The following is an 18,407-nucleotide window of genomic DNA, read 5'->3' on the forward strand; positions in this document are numbered from 1 at the left end:
CTGAGTCTGCGTCCAGCCAGGGGCTGGAGCACGTGGTACTCGTGATCAGGAAGCAACGGCCACTTGTGCCCAGCCTGCCACGTACCTGGGTGGGCAGCGGTCTCCAGACGAGTGGCCGCCACAGAGAAAGATAGGCTGTCCCAGGTGGCAAGTGCAGAGCTTCCCCGGGGCTTCAGACGCTTCCAACGCTTCCAACGTCCCTCTCCAACGCAGGGCTCGCGGAGAACAGCCTGGACTCGCTGGTGTTCGAATCCCTGATCCCCAAGCCCATCCTGCAGCGCTACGTCTCCCTGCTGGTGGAGCACCGGCGGATCATCCTCTCCGGCCCCAGCGGCACCGGGAAAACCTACCTGGCCAACCGGCTGTCCGAGTACCTGGTGCTTCGGGAGGGACGGGAGCTGACAGACGGCGTCATCGCCACCTTCAACGTGGACCACAAGTCCAGCAAGGTGAGGAGGTCATCCAGAGGTTGCTGTTTGGCCCTTTCAGAACTGTTGATGCAGAGCGCCTAGATGGCTCAGTCGGTTAGGCGTCCGACTTCGGCTCAGGTCGTGATCTCGCAGTTCATGGGTTCGAGCCCCGCATCGGGCTCTGTGCTGACAGGAGCCTGGAGCCTGCTTCTGATTCTGTCTCTCTCTCTCTCTCTCTCTCTCTGCTCCTCTCCTGCTTGTGCTCTGTCTCTCTCAAAACGAAATAAACATTAAAAAAAAGAAAAAAAGAACTGTTAATGCCACTGCCACCCTGATGGGAAATCAGCATTTCCTCTGTGTTCTCCCTTGGTGGTTATGAAAGCCTGGTGAAGGAAGTCACGGTGGGGGAGCAGAAAGGAAGGCTTTCATCCACAGCTTCAGTGAAAAGCGCCATCTGTAAGGCGAGCTGGCTCGTTCCTCACTCGTCCGCTATGAGCCGCGTATGAAGTTCAGTGTTAGTAGGTCTTTAGGTTCGCCCCCAATGCATCTATTGTAGTTTACTAAGAACTTGTCACGTGCCATCTCGGTGCTGTCGTTTCTCCCAAATGTAACCTCTTCAGGAACAGTGATGACACTAATAATAACAACAGCTCACATCACACACTGCTTGCCATGACCAGCAAACTGACTGCCTTACAGCAATATTCTCACGGGAGAGGTTGTTGTTACCTTGGTATCACAGAAGAGGAACCTGAGGCTTGAGGCAGGTGGCCATGTGCCTAGGACCCCTTGAATGGTACAGGGCAGTGGACTAGGGCTCAAGTCGGAGTCTTAGACTCTAGAGCTAGCAGATGAGCTCAATCCTGCTTCATGGGGACCAGTGGAGACGTTTAGACCTAGGCCCGGGCGAGGGTTGGGAAATGTTTTCTCAAACTTGATCACGGTTCAACACAGTGGGAGGTGATGGATGGTTCGCTCTGGTTGGCCCTGAGTCAAAGGTGATTGGGAAATGACTCTTCTGCCTTGAATCACCTGGCATGCTCAAAGATGTAGATTCCTAGACCTCATTCCCAGATGATTGCTTTCAGTAGGTTGAATGGGAACCAACTGGCCAGGAAATTGTGCCAGCTCAGTCTCCTCCTCCTCCTCTTCCTCCCCTGACACACATCCCTAACCCTAGCCGTGCTGGGCTGCATACCAGCTCCAGATCAAGCCAATCCCCCTTGTGTTCTCCACAGTTCAGTTCAGAGCTTACCCTTTCCACCAGATATCCCGGGGCTTCCCGTGCATGTAGACCCCCTGCCCCTGCACTGTTGGTTTTCTGTCTGTGATGGCACCAGTCAGCAGTGCTTAACCTCTGTGTGGGGATGGCTCCTTTGTTGTATTGATTCATCGAGGGCTTCTGTGTAAACAGCTCTCAGGCAAGTGCGAGCTTACTGGAGGGTGGGCATGATAAGCAATATCAAGAAGAATGACAATACTTCTAGAAAAGTGTCAGAGCAGAGACATAAAACCATGCCTGGGCACCCCATGGTGCTGTGCTCCTGCCCCAGGCGGAAGGAATTCTGTTACCTGGTGAATTCCAGGAGTCTGGACCCAGGCCTTCCCCACCCCCTGCCCAGCTCAGTGCTGTGCAGTAGATGGGCACGCAACACTTGTTCACCGCACGGCCTCCTGAAAGGCCTTTGCACCTGCGTTGACCCGGGCAAAGTGAAGGCTCCGAGTATGTGCGTCTTTCCGGGGTGCGTTCACCTACTTATTCTTTACCTGGCCTCCACAGGAATTGCGCCAGTACCTGTCCAACCTTGCTGACCAATGCACCAGCGAGAACAATGCTGCGGACATGCCCCTCGTCATCATCCTGGACAACCTGCATCACGTCAGCTCCCTGGGCGAGATCTTCAATGGGCTGCTCAACTGCAAGGACCATAAATGGTAAAGGCCGGTTCCGGGCCTCCTGGCCCCCAGGAAGCCGGCGGCCACATGATGTGTGCTGCGTGGGCACCGTGCTCACGTGGGGGTTGGGGTGGGAGTGGTGGGAGAGGCAACCAGCCACCTGCCTGGACGCTCAGACAACACGGGCTTCTGTGAGCACCTGCTCTGGCTTGGCTTCGAGTCACAGAGCCTTCTTTTCCTTCCTGTCCCCTGCAGCCCTTACATAATTGGCACAATGAACCAGGCTACCTCTTCTACCCCCAACCTGCAGCTTCACCACAACTTCAGGTAAGGGATCGCTTTTCGAGGGCCAGCACTGGGTTGGGCGTCATGCTGGGGATCCTCCCCAGCCTCACTCATTTAATTCTCATGGCAGCGTCACTAGTTTATCTTGCTGGTGGGGGAGACCGGGGCTGAGAGAATTGATTCGTGTGAGGTCACACAGCTGGCCCGTGGAAGAGCGGAGACAGGAGCCCAGGTCTCCCCGACTCTCCGCCCCGGGGGTGGCAGTGTCAGGATGGCAGCTCTGGGCTTGCGTCCCCTGTGCGTTTCCTGCGACACGTCTCTCCATCCCTTAGTGAACTTGAGCAACGGAAGCTCTTGCTTATGAATGTCCCCTCGTCGCTGGGTCTGTGGGCCTGTGAGTCCCCCGCGAGTCCCTCTGCCCCAGCGCTGTAGTAGGGAGCTGTCCCAGCGGGGGTGCAGGAGGGGCTGTCCAGATCAGTCGTGCGAGGTTGTGTTGCTGCTTGCCTGGGCCCTTATGTGCGGCTGAGAAGCCGCTCTGGGGCGACCCCCCGGCTCCCTTACACTGGCGGCGCTGCATGCATCCTAGAGGGCGATCTGTTGGAAGTGGACCTGCATCGTAACCATCAGAAATGGCGATGCCCCTGGGCCTGACATCATGGCCACCTCTGCATCTAGGCTGTCCTGTCCCGTCCACGCTTTCTCCTCCTGCCCCCGGCACCACCCCGTCTCCCAATACACTGCTGCGATCATTTTGTGGCCAGTGGGCCTGCCTGCAGCTTGGCTCCCTGCAGGCAATCTCCTGTGCCAGCGGCATCCAAGTGAGCATTCTAGAATTCAAATCTGACCATAAAGCCCTCGTGCTTTAAAGTCCTTCAGGGGCTCCCCATTGGCTCCAGAATGGAATCAGACTCCTTAGGTGGGCTGGTCAAGTCTAAACACTGAATTACACTGGTTGCTCTGAATCTCTGGCAGTTTCCCACACACCCCACGTACGTGTGCAGATGGTGCAGCATGGCCTGCGGCCCGCACCCCAGCCCCCTTCTGGTCTCAGACATCGCCTCCTCTGAGAAGCCTTTCCTAATTCTCCAGGTTTCATTACGTCTCATTCCTCTGTTTGCTTCTCTGCTTCCTCCTCTGGGCTGTGTGCTTCTAGGGAACAGGGACTGTGTCTTAGTCTTGATTATAGTTCCAGAGGCCGACACAGGGCCTGACTTCCAACACAAGAGGCAGCAGCCTTGGTGGTTAGAGCCCAGACACTGGGGCAGGACTGTCCTAGGTCTAATCTTAGCCCTTCTATTAACTAGCTGTTTGATCTGGGGCAAGTTGTGCAACCTGTCTATGCCTCAGCATATCTGTCTGTGAAATGGGGATGGCAGTCATAGGGCTGCTGTAATGAATTGGGAGTTCATGTGTGCCCAGCATTAGAGCAGTGTTTGTTGTATAGTGAGGCCTGTCCTATTAACATAGACACTCTCCAGATCTAATGAGCTTTGACTGGGGAGGCTGGTGTCGTTTTTATCAGTCAGCATCATTGAAAATTATCGCTGACTTTCCTCCAGGTGGGTGCTTTGTGCCAACCACACAGAGCCCGTGAAGGGCTTCCTTGGCCGGTTCCTAAGGCGGAAGCTCATGGAAACAGAGATCAGTGGGCGGGTACGGAATGTGGAGCTGGTAAAAATCATTGACTGGATTCCCAAGGTCTGGCATCACCTCAACCGCTTCCTGGAGGCTCACAGCTCCTCGGATGTCACCATAGGTAGGTGGGAGGCTGGGCAGGGGCAGGTGGGTGGCCTGGCTGGGGGACAGGCACTGCTCCTGGAGCTCTGGTGTTCTCAGATGAGTGTCCTCAGGGCCTTGGCCAGGAGAGCACTTTGCAGGCACAAGTCAGCTGGACGCTGCACTGTCCATATGGATGAGAAGGGGACAGAGGGTCAGTCACAGCCCAAGGCAGACCCTAGACTGGCAGTCATCTGCGTCCGGTGCTATGTCTCCACCGCCCCGCCATCTCGGCCCAGTGCTCCAGGGCTGATCAGCAGCAGAGAAGGGCATCCAGCCTTGGCCGTTGCCAAAACTCCTGGCTCAGCAAAGAGCCCCCATGACAAGGCTCCCGCAGGAGCAAACCACCCTGCAACACTGGCTTTGCTTTAACAACAAAGTGTTATCAACATTCCTGAAGCTTAGGGTTCAGAGAAAAAAAGGCCACCGATCATTCCCACATCCTGACGTGATCATCTTAATTTGAGCTTCTGTCTTCTGTGTCTACACAGACGTGCTTCGTGTAGTTACGATCCTAGTGTGCACACAGGATGCTCTTTTCACTTTGTCCTAAGAGCAGTCTCCGTTTTTACAGTCCTTTTCGAAGGCTGCAAAATAGGCAAATGCAGGTGTACCGCTGTTTGCTTAACCGTGTCTCTTCTCTTGGACATTTCACGCACTTCTGTTTCAAAGGTCAGGATTAATAATACTGCAGTGAACATCTTTCTCTGTAAAGCCTGTCCTCGCTTCTGCGCGGTTTTTCTGGGGGAGAGAGATCCCAGGGTGGGGTTAGGGATCCCGAGTGTAATGCCCTGTGCCCACCACCTGACAGTTGGCATTTCTGCTGTCATTCAGAAAGATCACAGGAGCCCTCTGTGGGGTTTGTTCGGAATGTGGCTTCTCTTAACACCCCAATTTCAGCTCTGATTTTTCCCTCTGGTCCCCAGGCCCCCGGCTCTTCCTGTCCTGCCCCATCGATGTGGATGGCTCGAGGGTGTGGTTCACCGACTTGTGGAACTACTCAATTATCCCCTATCTCCTCGAAGCCGTCAGAGAAGGACTCCAGGTGAGGAACACACTTGCTACTGGCCTCCTCAAAATCGGGGGTCATTCGGGTGACCAGATGAGTTGTTTCCGTCTCCTCCTCTAGGGGTCTGACGTGGGGTGCCAACGCCTCACCGGCGAGGCCATCAGTCCAGCACAGAGTGGGACACACACTGAGCTGTAAATCCAGGCCCTGCCACTGTTATGTGTGACCCCAGGCAAGTTGTTCAGCCTCTGTGCCACAGTGTCCTCGCTGATGGAAGAGGAGAATGATAATCCTCTGCCATGAAGGGTTATTGCGAGCGCTAAATGCTGTCACGGCCGGGAAGTGCTCAGCACATTGCACAAGAAATGGAAGCATCCCTGTGTGTAGCACTTCACAGTTTGCAAAGTATTCTCCTGTCTGCTGTTTGATTCAAGCCCGGCATTGGTCACGGGACTTGAGCAGAAAACATTTGTTTTTGGGTCTTCATTTTTCAGAAGAGGACAGTCGAGGCTCGAAGGGAATAAACGACTTGCCCAAGAATATAAAAGTGAAACTTGAGGAATCTGGGATTGGAGTCCAGGCCTCTGGCTCGAATTCCAGGTTCTGAGGCCTCGACCCCGTGCACTTATACCTGTCCCAGGACCCCTCCTGGGTGACCCTGGGGCCCACAAGGCTGCAAGTCCTGGCCCTGCCGCGGCAGGAAGGCAACACCCTTTACTGCTCATTCAGCCCAGCATTGAATGCCAGGGGCTGAGCAGTAAATTGAAGCTTGCGGTGGTGCCCCTGTTGAGCCTGGAGGCCCCTGCAGCTTTCTTGCTGAGTTAACAGCAGGCATCAGGCACAACTGAACCAGCCATGTCCCCAGGGGCTCCTCGGTGTCCTCCATACTGGGCAACGGGAGACACAAGGTGCTGTCGTGAGCCTGTGGAGGGTGTGGGAGGGGCACGCCCACATGCACGTATGGGGTAAAGCCCATTAACGGCTGCGGTCTGTGCTCGTCCCTTCTGTACGTTTGGCTGAGCCTGGCTGCTTTGTAACGTGCAGCAGCACCTATGGTTTCAGAGGCATTCAGGACGACGCCTTTATTCCCATGATCTGTTAGCACCACACACCCAAGCAGCCACGCAGTCACTCCTATTTTGTAGGGCCCGTAGAAGCATCTTCCTACATGCTGGATTCCTGACGCCTGTTTCGTTTCAGAAGCCCCTCTCTGTTCTCCATCAGGGGCCTCCGGGGGCTGTGATGTCCCCTGCACCTCTGGGAGACCCACACTGCTGAAAAGCAGCAGGGGAGTTAGAAGCGGAGGAAGTGTACCGTTTCCTCTTATTCTTGCCTCACCTGTCAGTTGTCCATTTGCTGCTTCTTTGCTCCAAATCTGTCTTGTGATGAGGGATGGGGAGTAACTCCAGAGTGTGCTTGGAAGAACCCATGGGCTCTGTTGGGTAACGGCCTCCTTTGCCCGAGGAGGCACAAACCAGCAGTGGGAAGGCCGTGCAGCCCCGGACCACATACACATCAGCTGGCCCTTTGTCCTCACCAAGGATGGATATGCCAAGACGCTGCTCCCTTGGACCTGAATTTCAGAGAAGGCCTTCTGGGCATGGCTGTAAAGGTGGAGTCTGAACTCCCTTCCCTTCCTGGAGCTCACTGTGAAGGAGCACTTGGCCTCTTTCCCACCGAGAGTGAGGAGGCAACAGGTTGAAAGAATTTGGGGACGGCTATAGAACAGTCCATTGGGGCAGGGAACAGAGACATGCCACCATCTGATGGGACTCACCAGTTCAGTATGAGGCAAGAAAAGTCATTGCTTCTCTGTGCTGTGAGGTCATTTATTTTTTTTTTTAATTTTTTTTTAACGTTTATTTATTTTCAAGACAGAGACAGAGCATGAATGGGGGGAGGGTCAGAGAAAGAGGGAGACACAGAATCGGAAGCAGGCTCCAGGCTCCGAGCTGTCAGCACAGAGCCCGACGCGGGGCTCGAACTCGTGAACCACAAGATCATGACCTGAGCCGACGTCGGACACTCAACCGACTGAGCCACCCAAGCACCCCTGTGAGGTCATTTAAAAGACAATCTTTTAAGAGTGTGGGAGCTACCAGGGGGAGGCAGCCAGAGTTAGCATTTTCATTTTACCAAATTGCTCAAAAGTGAGCCATCTTGCCTGTGACCTCATCCTCAGGAGCCAAAGGAAAACCCACAGAATCTGCTGGTTCATGAGGAAACCTGGCGTGTTCCTCATGCCTCTGGTTTTGAAGGAAAAGTCTGCTGACGTTTATTGAGGGCTTGCTACTTGCTGGGCACCGTGCGAGGGGCCTGATGTGCACGCTCTCATTTAGTTCTGACAGCTCAGCGAGTATACCTCATAAATGAGACCAGGCTCACAAGAGTTTTTGACTGTTACCCAGGTTCACACAGTGGGGTATGATGCACCAGCATTAGAGCCAGGTCTGGCTGACCCCTCCATTACTTCTCTGATTTTCAGGCTGTCTCGAGGACCCCCATAACTCCCAGAAGCCTCAGGTGGCTCAGGGAACAAAGTGTTGTGTTTTATACGATGGTTTTCTACGTGAGATGGCATGTGACAAAAGGATTCCTCGATCTTTTTTTTTTTTTTTTTTAACTTTTTTAAATGTTTATTTTTGAGAGAGAGCACAAGCAGGGGAAGGGCAGAGAGAGAGAAGACGACACAGAATCTAAAGCAGGCTCCAGGCTCTGAGCTGTCCACACAGAGCCCGATGCGGAGCTCAAACTCATGGGCTGCAAGATCCTGACCTGAACCGAAGTCAGACACTTAACCGACTGAGCTGCCCAGGTGCCCCAAGGATTCCTCTATCTTAAAAAAAGTTTGATTCCCTACTGTCCTTCGTGTTACCTTGAGTCCACGCTTACTGTGTGCTGGGCACCGTGTGGGGTCATCGGCTCCTCACCTGCCCCTGCAGAGTGAGTGTCATGGCCAGGAGGGGAGTGCGCTGCAGAGTCAGAAGGCTCACAGAGGCCCAGCTTTTAGTTCCCAGTGTCTCGGCCCACAGTTCCTGAGCCAGTGGGCACGGCAGGCTCCTCCCTGCCTTGGGGCAAGTGCATGGCCCATCTGTCTGTCTCTCTTTCCATCTGTCTCTGCTGCTTCCCAGAGCTGCCTCGGGGCTCTGCAGTGGGGCCGAGGAGCTTTTATGATAATTCCTGTGCTTGCCACGGTACTTACCCAAGCATTCATCACCTGGTCTTGAACATGTCTAGTGGCAAGTGTGGAGGCTTGTAAAAATATTTTCTGTTCTCGCAGATGATGTTCACATGCGCCTGATGTACATTTGTCTTATGACTCAGTTCCCAGTCCTGTTACCCTTTGGAGCTGTCACTGTTAACATTTGCCAAAGTGTCCCGAGTCTACAGAGCAGCTCAGAAGACCTGCGTCCCTCTGGTGGCCCCGGGGGGGAGAGCTTTGGGCCATTTATCAGATGGCCCTATCTGCTCTGAGACCCTGGGCAAGTCTCCTGTCTGTAAGCCTCAGGTTCCCTGTCTGTGATCTGAAAAGCTTAGACTAGAAGTATTTTCTAGTATTTTCTCCAGCGGTCTTCTGTAGAGCCCAGAAGGTGCTCAGATTCCTCGGTGGTGGGGAAGAGTAAATATTTGAAAAACCACTGGGCCATATTATGTCTAAGGGCTTGATGAGCTCCACATCCCGGCCTCTGTTGCTCTGCAGCCCGGAGCCTCTTCTCCTCCAGACTGGCTCCAGAAGTAAGGGTCTGGTTCAGCCTCACCCAGGAGGTCTGGCTTGGGAAAGCTGGTCCAATCCTCCCTTTGGAGGGGGAAGCTTCTAAACATTGCAGGAATGTTTCTAATCGAGACCAACCTTCTTCAGTTCTGAATACCCCCCACATGTGGGTGTGTTCCCTCCCTCCCCGGCATGCACACACGTGTACACACGCACTTTCCTTCAAGTGATCCCTTCTCACTCAGACTATGAGTTGCCTTTAGGACACCAGACTGAATGCTCAGGCCCGAGACTCACCATTGCCCCAGGGTTAAGGAAGGTTGAGTGACAGACAGGGTCAGAGCGCTAGACAGGAGGGGTGCTAGCGTCTGAGAAAGCAGTGAGGTCATAAGAGGCTGTGTATGTGTGTGCTGAGTGCAGAAGGAGCCAGTGGCTGATGGGGAGAGATGGGTAAGCACATCTGCCCTGCACGCAGGGCGGGCGGCTTCCCGGCAAATCATACGTAAAGGTCACAGGTGCCTTAGGCAATGGTGAGTCAGCCAAGTTGACACGTCCTTGTCTGGTGGACAGTCTGGTCTGCATCTCTCTGCTCCGGGTTTGGCTGAGTCACGTGGCTCTCGCTGATACTGAGGGGTTCAGAGTGGAGTCATTCAGGAGGGCTGGAGAGGGGAAAGGCCCAGACAAGGAAACTGAGGTCCTAGGTCTGATCCAGCTCCGCTCCATAACCTTCCACAGCTGGTGCTTCTGTCTAGGCCCCGACTTCCCCATCCGGTCAATGAGGCTAGGTGACCCCAGTTCCTTCCAGCCGGGGCAACCTATGACTTGTGTAGATGTGGTTTTGTCAGAGCTCAGCTCTGTTCTGTTAGCCAGTCCTCTCCCCACTCTCCACTGGGAGAGCAGAGGGAGCAGACAGGCTGGGGGCTGGGTGCAGTTTCACTCCGGTGCCCCCTGCGCCATTGTGGTTCAGGAGTCTTCGGTCTTTATACCCGTGGTCCCCGGGAGAAGGGGGTGTCTTCCAGAGCTCGCTGGGCGAGCACATCTACCCCATCTCCTTAGACTCAGTGCTGCGTGGATGCGGACAGACTTGGACTCCAGTTCTGCTGTCTTTCCTCCCTGGGCCTGTCCCGTCATCTGGGAGACTCGAGTCGTAGGGTCGTCCCTGGGAACCACATGGTAGTTAAACAAGATGTTCGTAAAGCGCCGCTGGCACACCATAACCTATGAGATGTGGCCGCGGTGCTGGCATTACAGAGAAAGGATGGAGATGACACCTAGCCGTGCCACATTCAGAGCCCGGCCTTGGGAGGTGCTGCAGCCTGGGCTTCTGTCCTTGAAAGAGTATATGTGTCTCTTGACATTGCTCGTAGAAGTCACTGGAGGGGGCCCCTGCCTAGGCGGCTCAGCCTGTTAAGCGTCCAACACGCGATTTCGGCTCAGGTCATGATCTCACGGTTCGTGGGATCGAGCCTCACGTCAGGCTCGGCACTGACAGCACGAGGCCTGCTTGGGATTCTCTGCCCCTCCCCTGCTCGCATGCTTGCTGACACCTACACCCACTCACTCTCCCTAAATAAAGAAATAAACAAACAAATAAATATTTTTGAAAATCACTAGAATAGTTGTATCAGTATTTAAGGCTTAAGAAAAGGCCTTGAATTGCTCATGTAGTTTTCTGTTTTAAGAGCAAATTAGTTGTTAGTTTGGAAGGATACATGAGAGAGAGATTTAAAATTCCAACGCCCATGTGTAACCTCTGTTAACAGTCTGCTGTTTTGAAAGTGACCAGCGCTGCTATAGAGGGCCTCGGAGAGTCCGACCTGCTTCAGGAAATAGGGTTTTCTCAAACCAGGGCTGTTTGCGACCCCTCCTGTGGTGTTGATGCCCAGCACTCGATCTGTGTGGGAGGTCATCTTTGCAGAGGGGTGTACCGAATGGGGTACTAGAACCGGCCTGTGTGAGCTGATGGTCACCACCTCCTTCCAACTCCAGGTTCAGTGATACCATACTGGTAGTTTGAAATTGGCCGTAGTAGGTCTATTTATACCACAGAAATTGGCAAACGCTTCAAATTACATGGTGGTCGTTCCCCCACCCCAGGTGGCTACTTTTCAGATTAGGTCAGCAAAGCTTAAAGCTTAGGGTGACACGGTGAGGCAGTGGCAGAGCTAAGAGGTGAACCCAGGTCAGCCGAACTCCAAAGTCGGTGCCTTTGACCCTCCCCCCCCCCCCCCCACCCAGGTCATGTTGCCTTCAGTCTTAGTACATCGAGCTGTGTGTGCCTTGGGTGCCCTCCTTAAGGTAGAATTCTGGAAGTGGAATTATGCCATTAGGGAAGGCATAATGCTGGGCTTGAGGAGTTTTTCAGATGACTGCTATACCAGGCCTGCAGAAGAGGTCTCCAGCCACACCCAGACTATTCCTTCTTTGCCTGTTTTCAGCTCTACGGAAGGCGGGCCCCCTGGGAGGATCCTGCCAAGTGGGTGATGGAGACCTACCCCTGGGCAGCCAGCCCACAGCAACACGAGTGGCCCCCCCTGCTGCAGCTCCGGCCTGAGGACGTCGGCTTTGATGGCTACTCCATACCTCGAGAAGGGTCTGCGAGCAAGCAGGTGCCCCCCAGTGACGCTGAAGGAGACCCGCTGGTGAGTCCTCCGCTCCCAGAGCACTTACTGTGTATCCGTCATCATGCAAGGCATGCTGGGAATACAGACATGACCGAGCCCGGGTCTTGCTTTGGAAGGCCAGACCCATCCCAAGATTAGTCACATTTTTGCCAATATTTTCTTCCATGGTGTCAGTTTTTCACTGTCCTTTAACCCTCTGAAATGTGTTCTGGTATAAGGTAAAAGGTTAAGAATTTGATCCCCCCCGCCCCAAACATCCCCGTACCACTCTTTGCCTTCTGATTTGAGTGCCACCTCTATCAAGTACTGTTCTTTTCCATTTCTCTCTCCCCCTAGTAACGGGGCAGAGGCGGGGAGATTCCTAAGGAGCAGAAGGCCAAGCCAACTGATCAGGAGCACAGGCAGGGAGAGGTTTGAGGGCAGGAAGGACTCGCAAAGGACAGGGAGGCCTGAATACGGGTCCCAAGGCCAGTGATATGAGTTAAGCCTTTAACACTGCCTGAGTTTCTTATTTACCCCCACCACTGCTAAAGCAAATAAAGGTCCTTTGAGAAGAACCTGGACCAGAGATGATAACACTATAATTACAGTGTTCCCTGCCTATGAGACCTGTACATAGTCCTACTGCGAAATTACATCTAATAAATCAAAAGCTCCATAAAAGAAGGTGGAAGCACATATCCCAGAGCCTCCCATACTTAAATGACCATTATCATGCCTTCAGTTTACCCTTGAGCTACCTTGGCAGCTAAGGCAAAAGGAAAAACACAGCAGAGAATATTACTTGCATTACTTAATGAAAGAACATATTCATAAGGGATGCAGCAGGATTAAAAGGCAGCTAACGTGTTGTTCTATGCCTGATGACGAACTGATTTGCTAGATAAAAATAACAATAGCTGCTTTGGCTTGTCTGCCATCCTCCCGACTGGCAGCAAGGAGCTGTGGTCCTGTGGAGACTTTTTAAACAGGATCTCTGTTCTAAATGGTGTTATTATTTGTTATATGCACAACCTCACTTACAGCGTTGACAAACAACAGTGTTGCAGAAGAAAGGATTCGGCTTGAAGAAGCCGTTTCTAACATTAACGATGGCTGAAAGCCAGAGTCATGGCGAGCTTTTTGTGGCTGCAGGCTCATGAGATCTTCCCTCAGGAATAGAAGAGAACTTAGGAGATATCTAGAGGAAAGAATGGCTCCCTCATCCCCAGACCCTCTTTTCTTACCCAGGAATATGTGTGTCCCTGATTAAACCTGAGGGGATTTAGGTAAAACCTGGAGCTCTTGGAACAGTTACCCAGAATTCTCCCTCCAACCCCGGGCCCTCAGAAGGGAGTTGTGCCAGCTCCGTTCCCCCCACTTTATAGTTGCTGTTTCTCCCTGCCCAGCGCCAGAGATCTCTGTTAGAATAGCTCTCTTGTGTCCTGGTCTGTCTCCCTCATGAGACTGAGACCTCCAAGAGAACAGGACTGACTGGTTTTTGCTCCAGAACACCTGCTGTAAGTGCCGGGGGTCGGGGTGGGGGGGTTGATGAGTGAGGAATCACGGCCGCAAAGGATCGTCCATGGTGCCACAGCTCCATCTCTTCCCCCCTCGCGGCTTTGCGGGTAGGCACCAGCAGATGGTGTTCCCGTGCCCTGGCTCACCCTAGGACGCCGCACAGCATCCTGAGGGCCAGCTGGCGAGGAAGCAGCTGGATTTCCTGCCCAGCTGCATCACGTCCTGGCCTTAGCTCAGAGAGACCCTACTTTCTAACTTACTTGCTACATAGAACATAAAATACCCAATTGATGGTTGCAAGTAAGTTCCCAGTTCCCCCCTTCACTCCTAAACGAATGACCGATAGAGTATAGACCAGGGAAGGTTGGAGGAACACCCTTCAAGCTCTTTAAGGCAAAGGATGGCACTTGCAGACCTCGTTTATCGAGCACTTAACCAGGCGCCAGGCCCTATTCTGAGGGTCTGATGCACATCACGTCATCTTGTTCCCTACTTCAACCCTCTGAGATACAGGCGCTTTTGTTCTCTCCCCTCTATCGATGAGGAACTGGTGGCTCAGGTATCTTACGTAATTGTTCGGAGTTCTCTGACTTGGAATCCAGGTTTCTGTGTGCCTCGTGGCTCTGCTCGTAACCGGTGCTGACCTTTCTCTCCCGTGGTGGCCTTGACAGGAGCAGGCATACGGCCGGCTCCGGGCTGCCCTCTGGCCAGAGCCAGATGCACCCATGGGCTGGATGCTCCCTGAATGGGGAGCCGTGTGCGTCATATGTCAGCAGCAGAGACGCTGGACTGGCATCTTTATCCAGTTTGAGGCCCGTGTTTGAGTAAAGCGTGTCCCTTCCAAATAAAAAAATAAATCCTGTATTCATAGACGACTTCCTATTTTGTTTTCTGTGCTCTACATATGTGAACTCAATCCACACCATAACGTTGTGGGACAGGTACGATTATTGTTCGCCTGTGGCCAGTGAAGAAACTAAGGCACAAAAAGGTTAAGTAACTTACCCATGCTTATGCAACTAGTAAGTGGTAAAGACAGGATTTGAACCCTGGAAGCCTGGCCCTTAGCCCACACCTGTGTCCACAGCCCCCACTATGGGCGGCAACCCGGAGCGAGTGTGGAGGGGGTAGCGTGAGCTTGGACAAGGCCAGAGGTGGGCAGCTGCCAGACTGAAAGCTGCTCATGCTCTCCCTCTCTCCCCAGATGAACATGCTGATGAGGCTGCAGGAGGCAGCCAACTACTCCAGCCCCCAGAGCTATGACAGCGACTCCAACAGCAACAGCCATCACGATGATATCCTGGACTCGTCCCTAGAGTCTACTCTGTGACAGGGGCCAGCCATGGAGCCCGCCCACCTCCCCCCCGTCCTTGCCCTGCTCCACCTGTGTCCCCTGCACCATCCTGAACATGCCCTCCTGAGCCAGCCCCCCCACCCGCCCCCGGCCGCAGCGTGAGAGCTGCAGGGATACCCAGACCCCTCATCCTCCAGCCTTGGCCCCGGGTGCAGGCCTCCCGGGCCGGTCGCCTTGGGACCGCTTCCTTCCACAGTGAGAACTGCACTATCTTCCGTTTATTTTAATTATCGTTTGCCTTGTTGCTGTGACCTCCCTAAGACACTGAAGACACTTCTCGGGAAAGGATCGTCACCGTTGAAATGAAAAGATTATAAAAGAAAAAAAAAAAAAAAAAAAAAAAGGAAACCAAGAACCCACTAGAAGCTCTGAAACCAAACAGCATCCTGCCAAGGAGCTGCCCAGGGCAGAAGAGGCCGGAACCAAGCTGGAAATGTGGACTCCCTAGCTTCCACTCAGCCCAGAAACCGCAACCGGGTGGTGTCGCCAGCACCCCCGCATCTGCCTCCCCGCCTTTGACCCCGCCGACCCCGGAAGAGAACTGTGTTAACTAGGGCACTACAGAGCTACAACACAGGGAAACCTTAGGGAAAAGCAAAGCGCGCTTGCTGTTTTGTTTTGCTTTTTTAAATGGTGCTCTCCTTACCCGAGAGGTATTTTGCCTGTTCCAGTTCAACCACACCTTTCAGATCTGTCAGCCTCCAGTCGATCCCTGCGCGTGAGCGGAGCGAGCACGAGCCGATGTGGCCGCGACGCAGACAGCACGTGTCTACTTCCTCCTTCTCTAGAAATGAATCAGGTTTTTCTTTCTGCAAACACTGTGTACAGTGAGAATTGGTCTATTTTGGAGAACTGGTTACCCCTTTGCCAGTGAGGTTGAGTTTCCCCCTTTCTGACTCTTTGATTTTGAAGATTTCCCCCTACCCCCCAACTCCAGCCCCCCCTTTGGTCAGAATCAGTCCTTTGGTGAAAGAAAGAACCGCAGGAGTTGAGTTTCGGTTTGGTCCTGCTGAGTTCTGGTTTTTCAGTTGTCCATCCTCACGGTTTTACACCTTGCCGCCTCCTGCTGTGGCCGGGGGGTGGTTGTGTCCTTCCTGGTGGACCAGGACCCCATCCTCCACGCGTGGGTGAGCCGGGACCTTGCCTTTCCTTCTCGTCCTTGAGGCTTCAGAACGCACATTGACACCTCAGGCGTGCCAGCCCCAGCCTCAGGTGGGGGTGCTGAGGTCACCTCGCAAAAGACTTGCACTTTCCTCAGAACCAACGTGACGCAACTCAGCAAGGGGCCGGCGGCCGCTCCTTTCCAGAAGCCCCGGCCTCTGTCCGGACGAGTCTTGCCTGACCTCTTCGGTGCTGACCTTCCCAAAGCGATGCCTTACTGGTTTTGTACTAACCGTGTTCATTTACAAGTGTTGTGCCTGCCTGGGGTCCATTTTTTGTTTTCCCCATCAGCAAACAGGGCTAAAAAGTCATCTACCCATTAGGAGGACTCAAGTTGCTGTGACTTTTCTCATCCAAAAGACTCATTTGTGTAGATGTATGACCATGAGAAAAAGAAGGAAAAAAAAAAAAAGAAAAGATGCATTTTTTTTTTTTTTTAGGTTCTTCTCAGTCTCCAGCTAACACTCGGACTGGACAATGATCTGTCTTGTGCAGGAAAAGGCAAAAGTTCCTACAAGTTCACATGACATTGCTGATACATACCCTGCTAGTATGCATCTTCAACATACTGGTATTTTCTTTACAGAGAGTGGTAAATCTTTAAGTTGTTTGTTTCTGCTTTATAAAAAGAATCTTTATTGGACCCCAGTGGGGGTGTCTCTGTTAATGATCAGGGTTTTTATTCCATCTTTCCCATTCCTATTTCTGAAGGTCCATCTCTATACACTTTCATTTTCTTATCACAAGAACTTGACCTGAAACTGCTCACATGATATTGGACGACACCATTGTCTTCCTCCTTAAAGGAAAAGGAGAACGTGTCCCACTAGCTGGTGAACGGAAAACCTCTCCGTGCCGACCTTGCTTTATTCACCGTAAACTCAGACTCTCTTGTGCGCAGCCTTCATTAGCCATCTGGGTGTGTGTGTCTTGTTCTGTTGTTTTTTTTGTTTTTTTTTTTCCATAAAAATTTGAAACCATGAATTTAGCCTGTGACCACGGGCCACACCCTGAGCCTTCTGGTAAACCTGAAGAGTGGTCCTTCTCAATCTGTTTCCCAACGATGACCTTACACGCTCATACTGTGAATTTGGGAGGAGGTAAAATGGACTTCTCCTTGGGGGCAGTTTTCCCAGTCACCTTGTGAGTAGACACCTGTCAATATTGTTTGAAACTTTTTAACTTTTTTTTTTTTTTTTCTTTTTTAGTGATACCTTCTCTTTCTCTTCTCCCCTCTCCTACAGACTTCCCTCCCACTGGGTCCAGGCTCAGAACCAAGATCTCTGTCCCTGGTGCTGCCTGACTAGTGACTGGTGATTTCAAGTAGCGTAGCCCTTGTGTGATTCACAACTCCGTGTCCTTCCTAAAGTTTCGGGAAGCAGGGTTGTCTGATATGCACAATTCTTATTTTGGCCATATTTTACTTTAGTGTCACTCACCTTTGACAAAGTGACTTTGTACTCATTTAGGGCTCTGTCCAAAATGCTTCCATTTTGCCTTTTTCTACAGTTAGGCTAATCTTGAAATGTATGAAATTCTATGCAACATTTATGTTGAGTTACCAATGGAAGCCAAAAGTCTTCTTCCCAAACTGCCAAGAATTATACAGGCCATAAATGAGAGGGGAATATCTTTTAATTTAAATTTGGGGGTGGGGTAGGGGTGGGACAAGGAACGAGACTTACCTAAACCTTTGTTGTGTCTTGGGGACATTTTTTATTTTTACTGTTGATGCTTCAACTTCAAAATTCTGCGTATTCAAATTTGATCGTGGCGAATCTACTTCAAAAGGAAAAAATAATCCAACTTTGTGGATATTAAATGGAAGGTTTGCTGTTTTAATCTAGTTTCCAGTGGAGCAGTTTATGAAATATGTCCTATAAGATGTACATTTTTTCATTGTAACATAGAAATTGTAAATAATTGATTAAAGTGCTGCATTTTGATGAATTTTTTCTAGCCATTTTTAAAGAGAAAACTAGGAATTGAGTATTTTGTGTACGGTATGTTTCCTTCCTCCTTCCCTCCCTCCCTCCCTATTTAATTTTCATTTGTCATGAGGTTTTTGGATTTGCCAATGATCTACTGGAGATCATGCCCCACGTCATAGAGAATAAAGCTGATGATTGTACCAGTCTTAAATTATTCATGATTCAATAAAATTGATGCTTATTTATTCAGATTCGTGGTTTGGCTTTTCTGTGCTGGAGCAAGTCCTTGTCAGAGTTCAATTTCATTCCAACAGGAAGCCATTCTTCCTTGGGTACAGCAAACAGGGAGAGCCCAAAACACTTGCAAACCTATCTTTGCCGCTCTGTCATCAACACCCTACCTCTTCTCAGTTTCTCATCTAAGTGACTGCTACTTGTGTGGCGCTTTTTGGAAATGTAAAACTCCAGACTCCTCTCCACCTTTATAAATCATGGAGGATCTTGTGGAAACGAAGATTCTGATCTGGTGGGTCCAGAGTGGGGCCAGGTTCTTAATTTCTAACCTCCTTCTAGGCAGTGCCGGTGCTGTGGGCCCTACACCACACCTCGAGCAGCAAGCTATATCAGTCTCCAGCTGGACCCCCGGTCAACTCCTTGGCACAAGAAAGATTTTTTTTTTTAATGTATTGAGAACCTATTAATGGTCAACTTGCTTTCCCAAGCGCCCCAATATAACCTGCAAAATGACC

The 18,407-nt window shown here is 51.8% G+C and overlaps 1 protein-coding gene across 28 annotated transcripts in view; it reads left to right on the forward strand.

Annotated features, from left to right (window-relative positions):
• Positions 1-17,909, forward strand: part of NAV2 (neuron navigator 2) — a 740,939-nt gene extending 723,030 nt beyond the window's left edge. For 27 of the 28 annotated variants that reach the window (XM_045484757.1, XM_045484759.1, XM_045484752.1 and 24 more), the window contains 7 exons: positions 214-449; positions 2,191-2,345; positions 2,562-2,633; positions 4,151-4,347; positions 5,294-5,412; positions 11,527-11,730; positions 14,417-17,909. In XM_045484757.1, the coding sequence (XP_045340713.1) occupies positions 214-449; positions 2,191-2,345; positions 2,562-2,633; positions 4,151-4,347; positions 5,294-5,412; positions 11,527-11,730; positions 14,417-14,542 (1,109 nt within the window). In that variant the 3' untranslated portion in view covers positions 14,543-17,909. The remainder of the gene's footprint in view (positions 1-213; positions 450-2,190; positions 2,346-2,561; positions 2,634-4,150; positions 4,348-5,293; positions 5,413-11,526; positions 11,731-14,416) is intronic. The other variant, XR_006714126.1, reaches the window with a different exon arrangement.
• The last annotated feature ends 498 nt before the right edge of the window (positions 17,910-18,407 follow it).

Source organism: Leopardus geoffroyi, chromosome D1, assembly GCF_018350155.1.
Source record: "Leopardus geoffroyi isolate Oge1 chromosome D1, O.geoffroyi_Oge1_pat1.0, whole genome shotgun sequence".
Taxonomy (NCBI): domain Eukaryota; kingdom Metazoa; phylum Chordata; class Mammalia; order Carnivora; family Felidae; genus Leopardus; species Leopardus geoffroyi.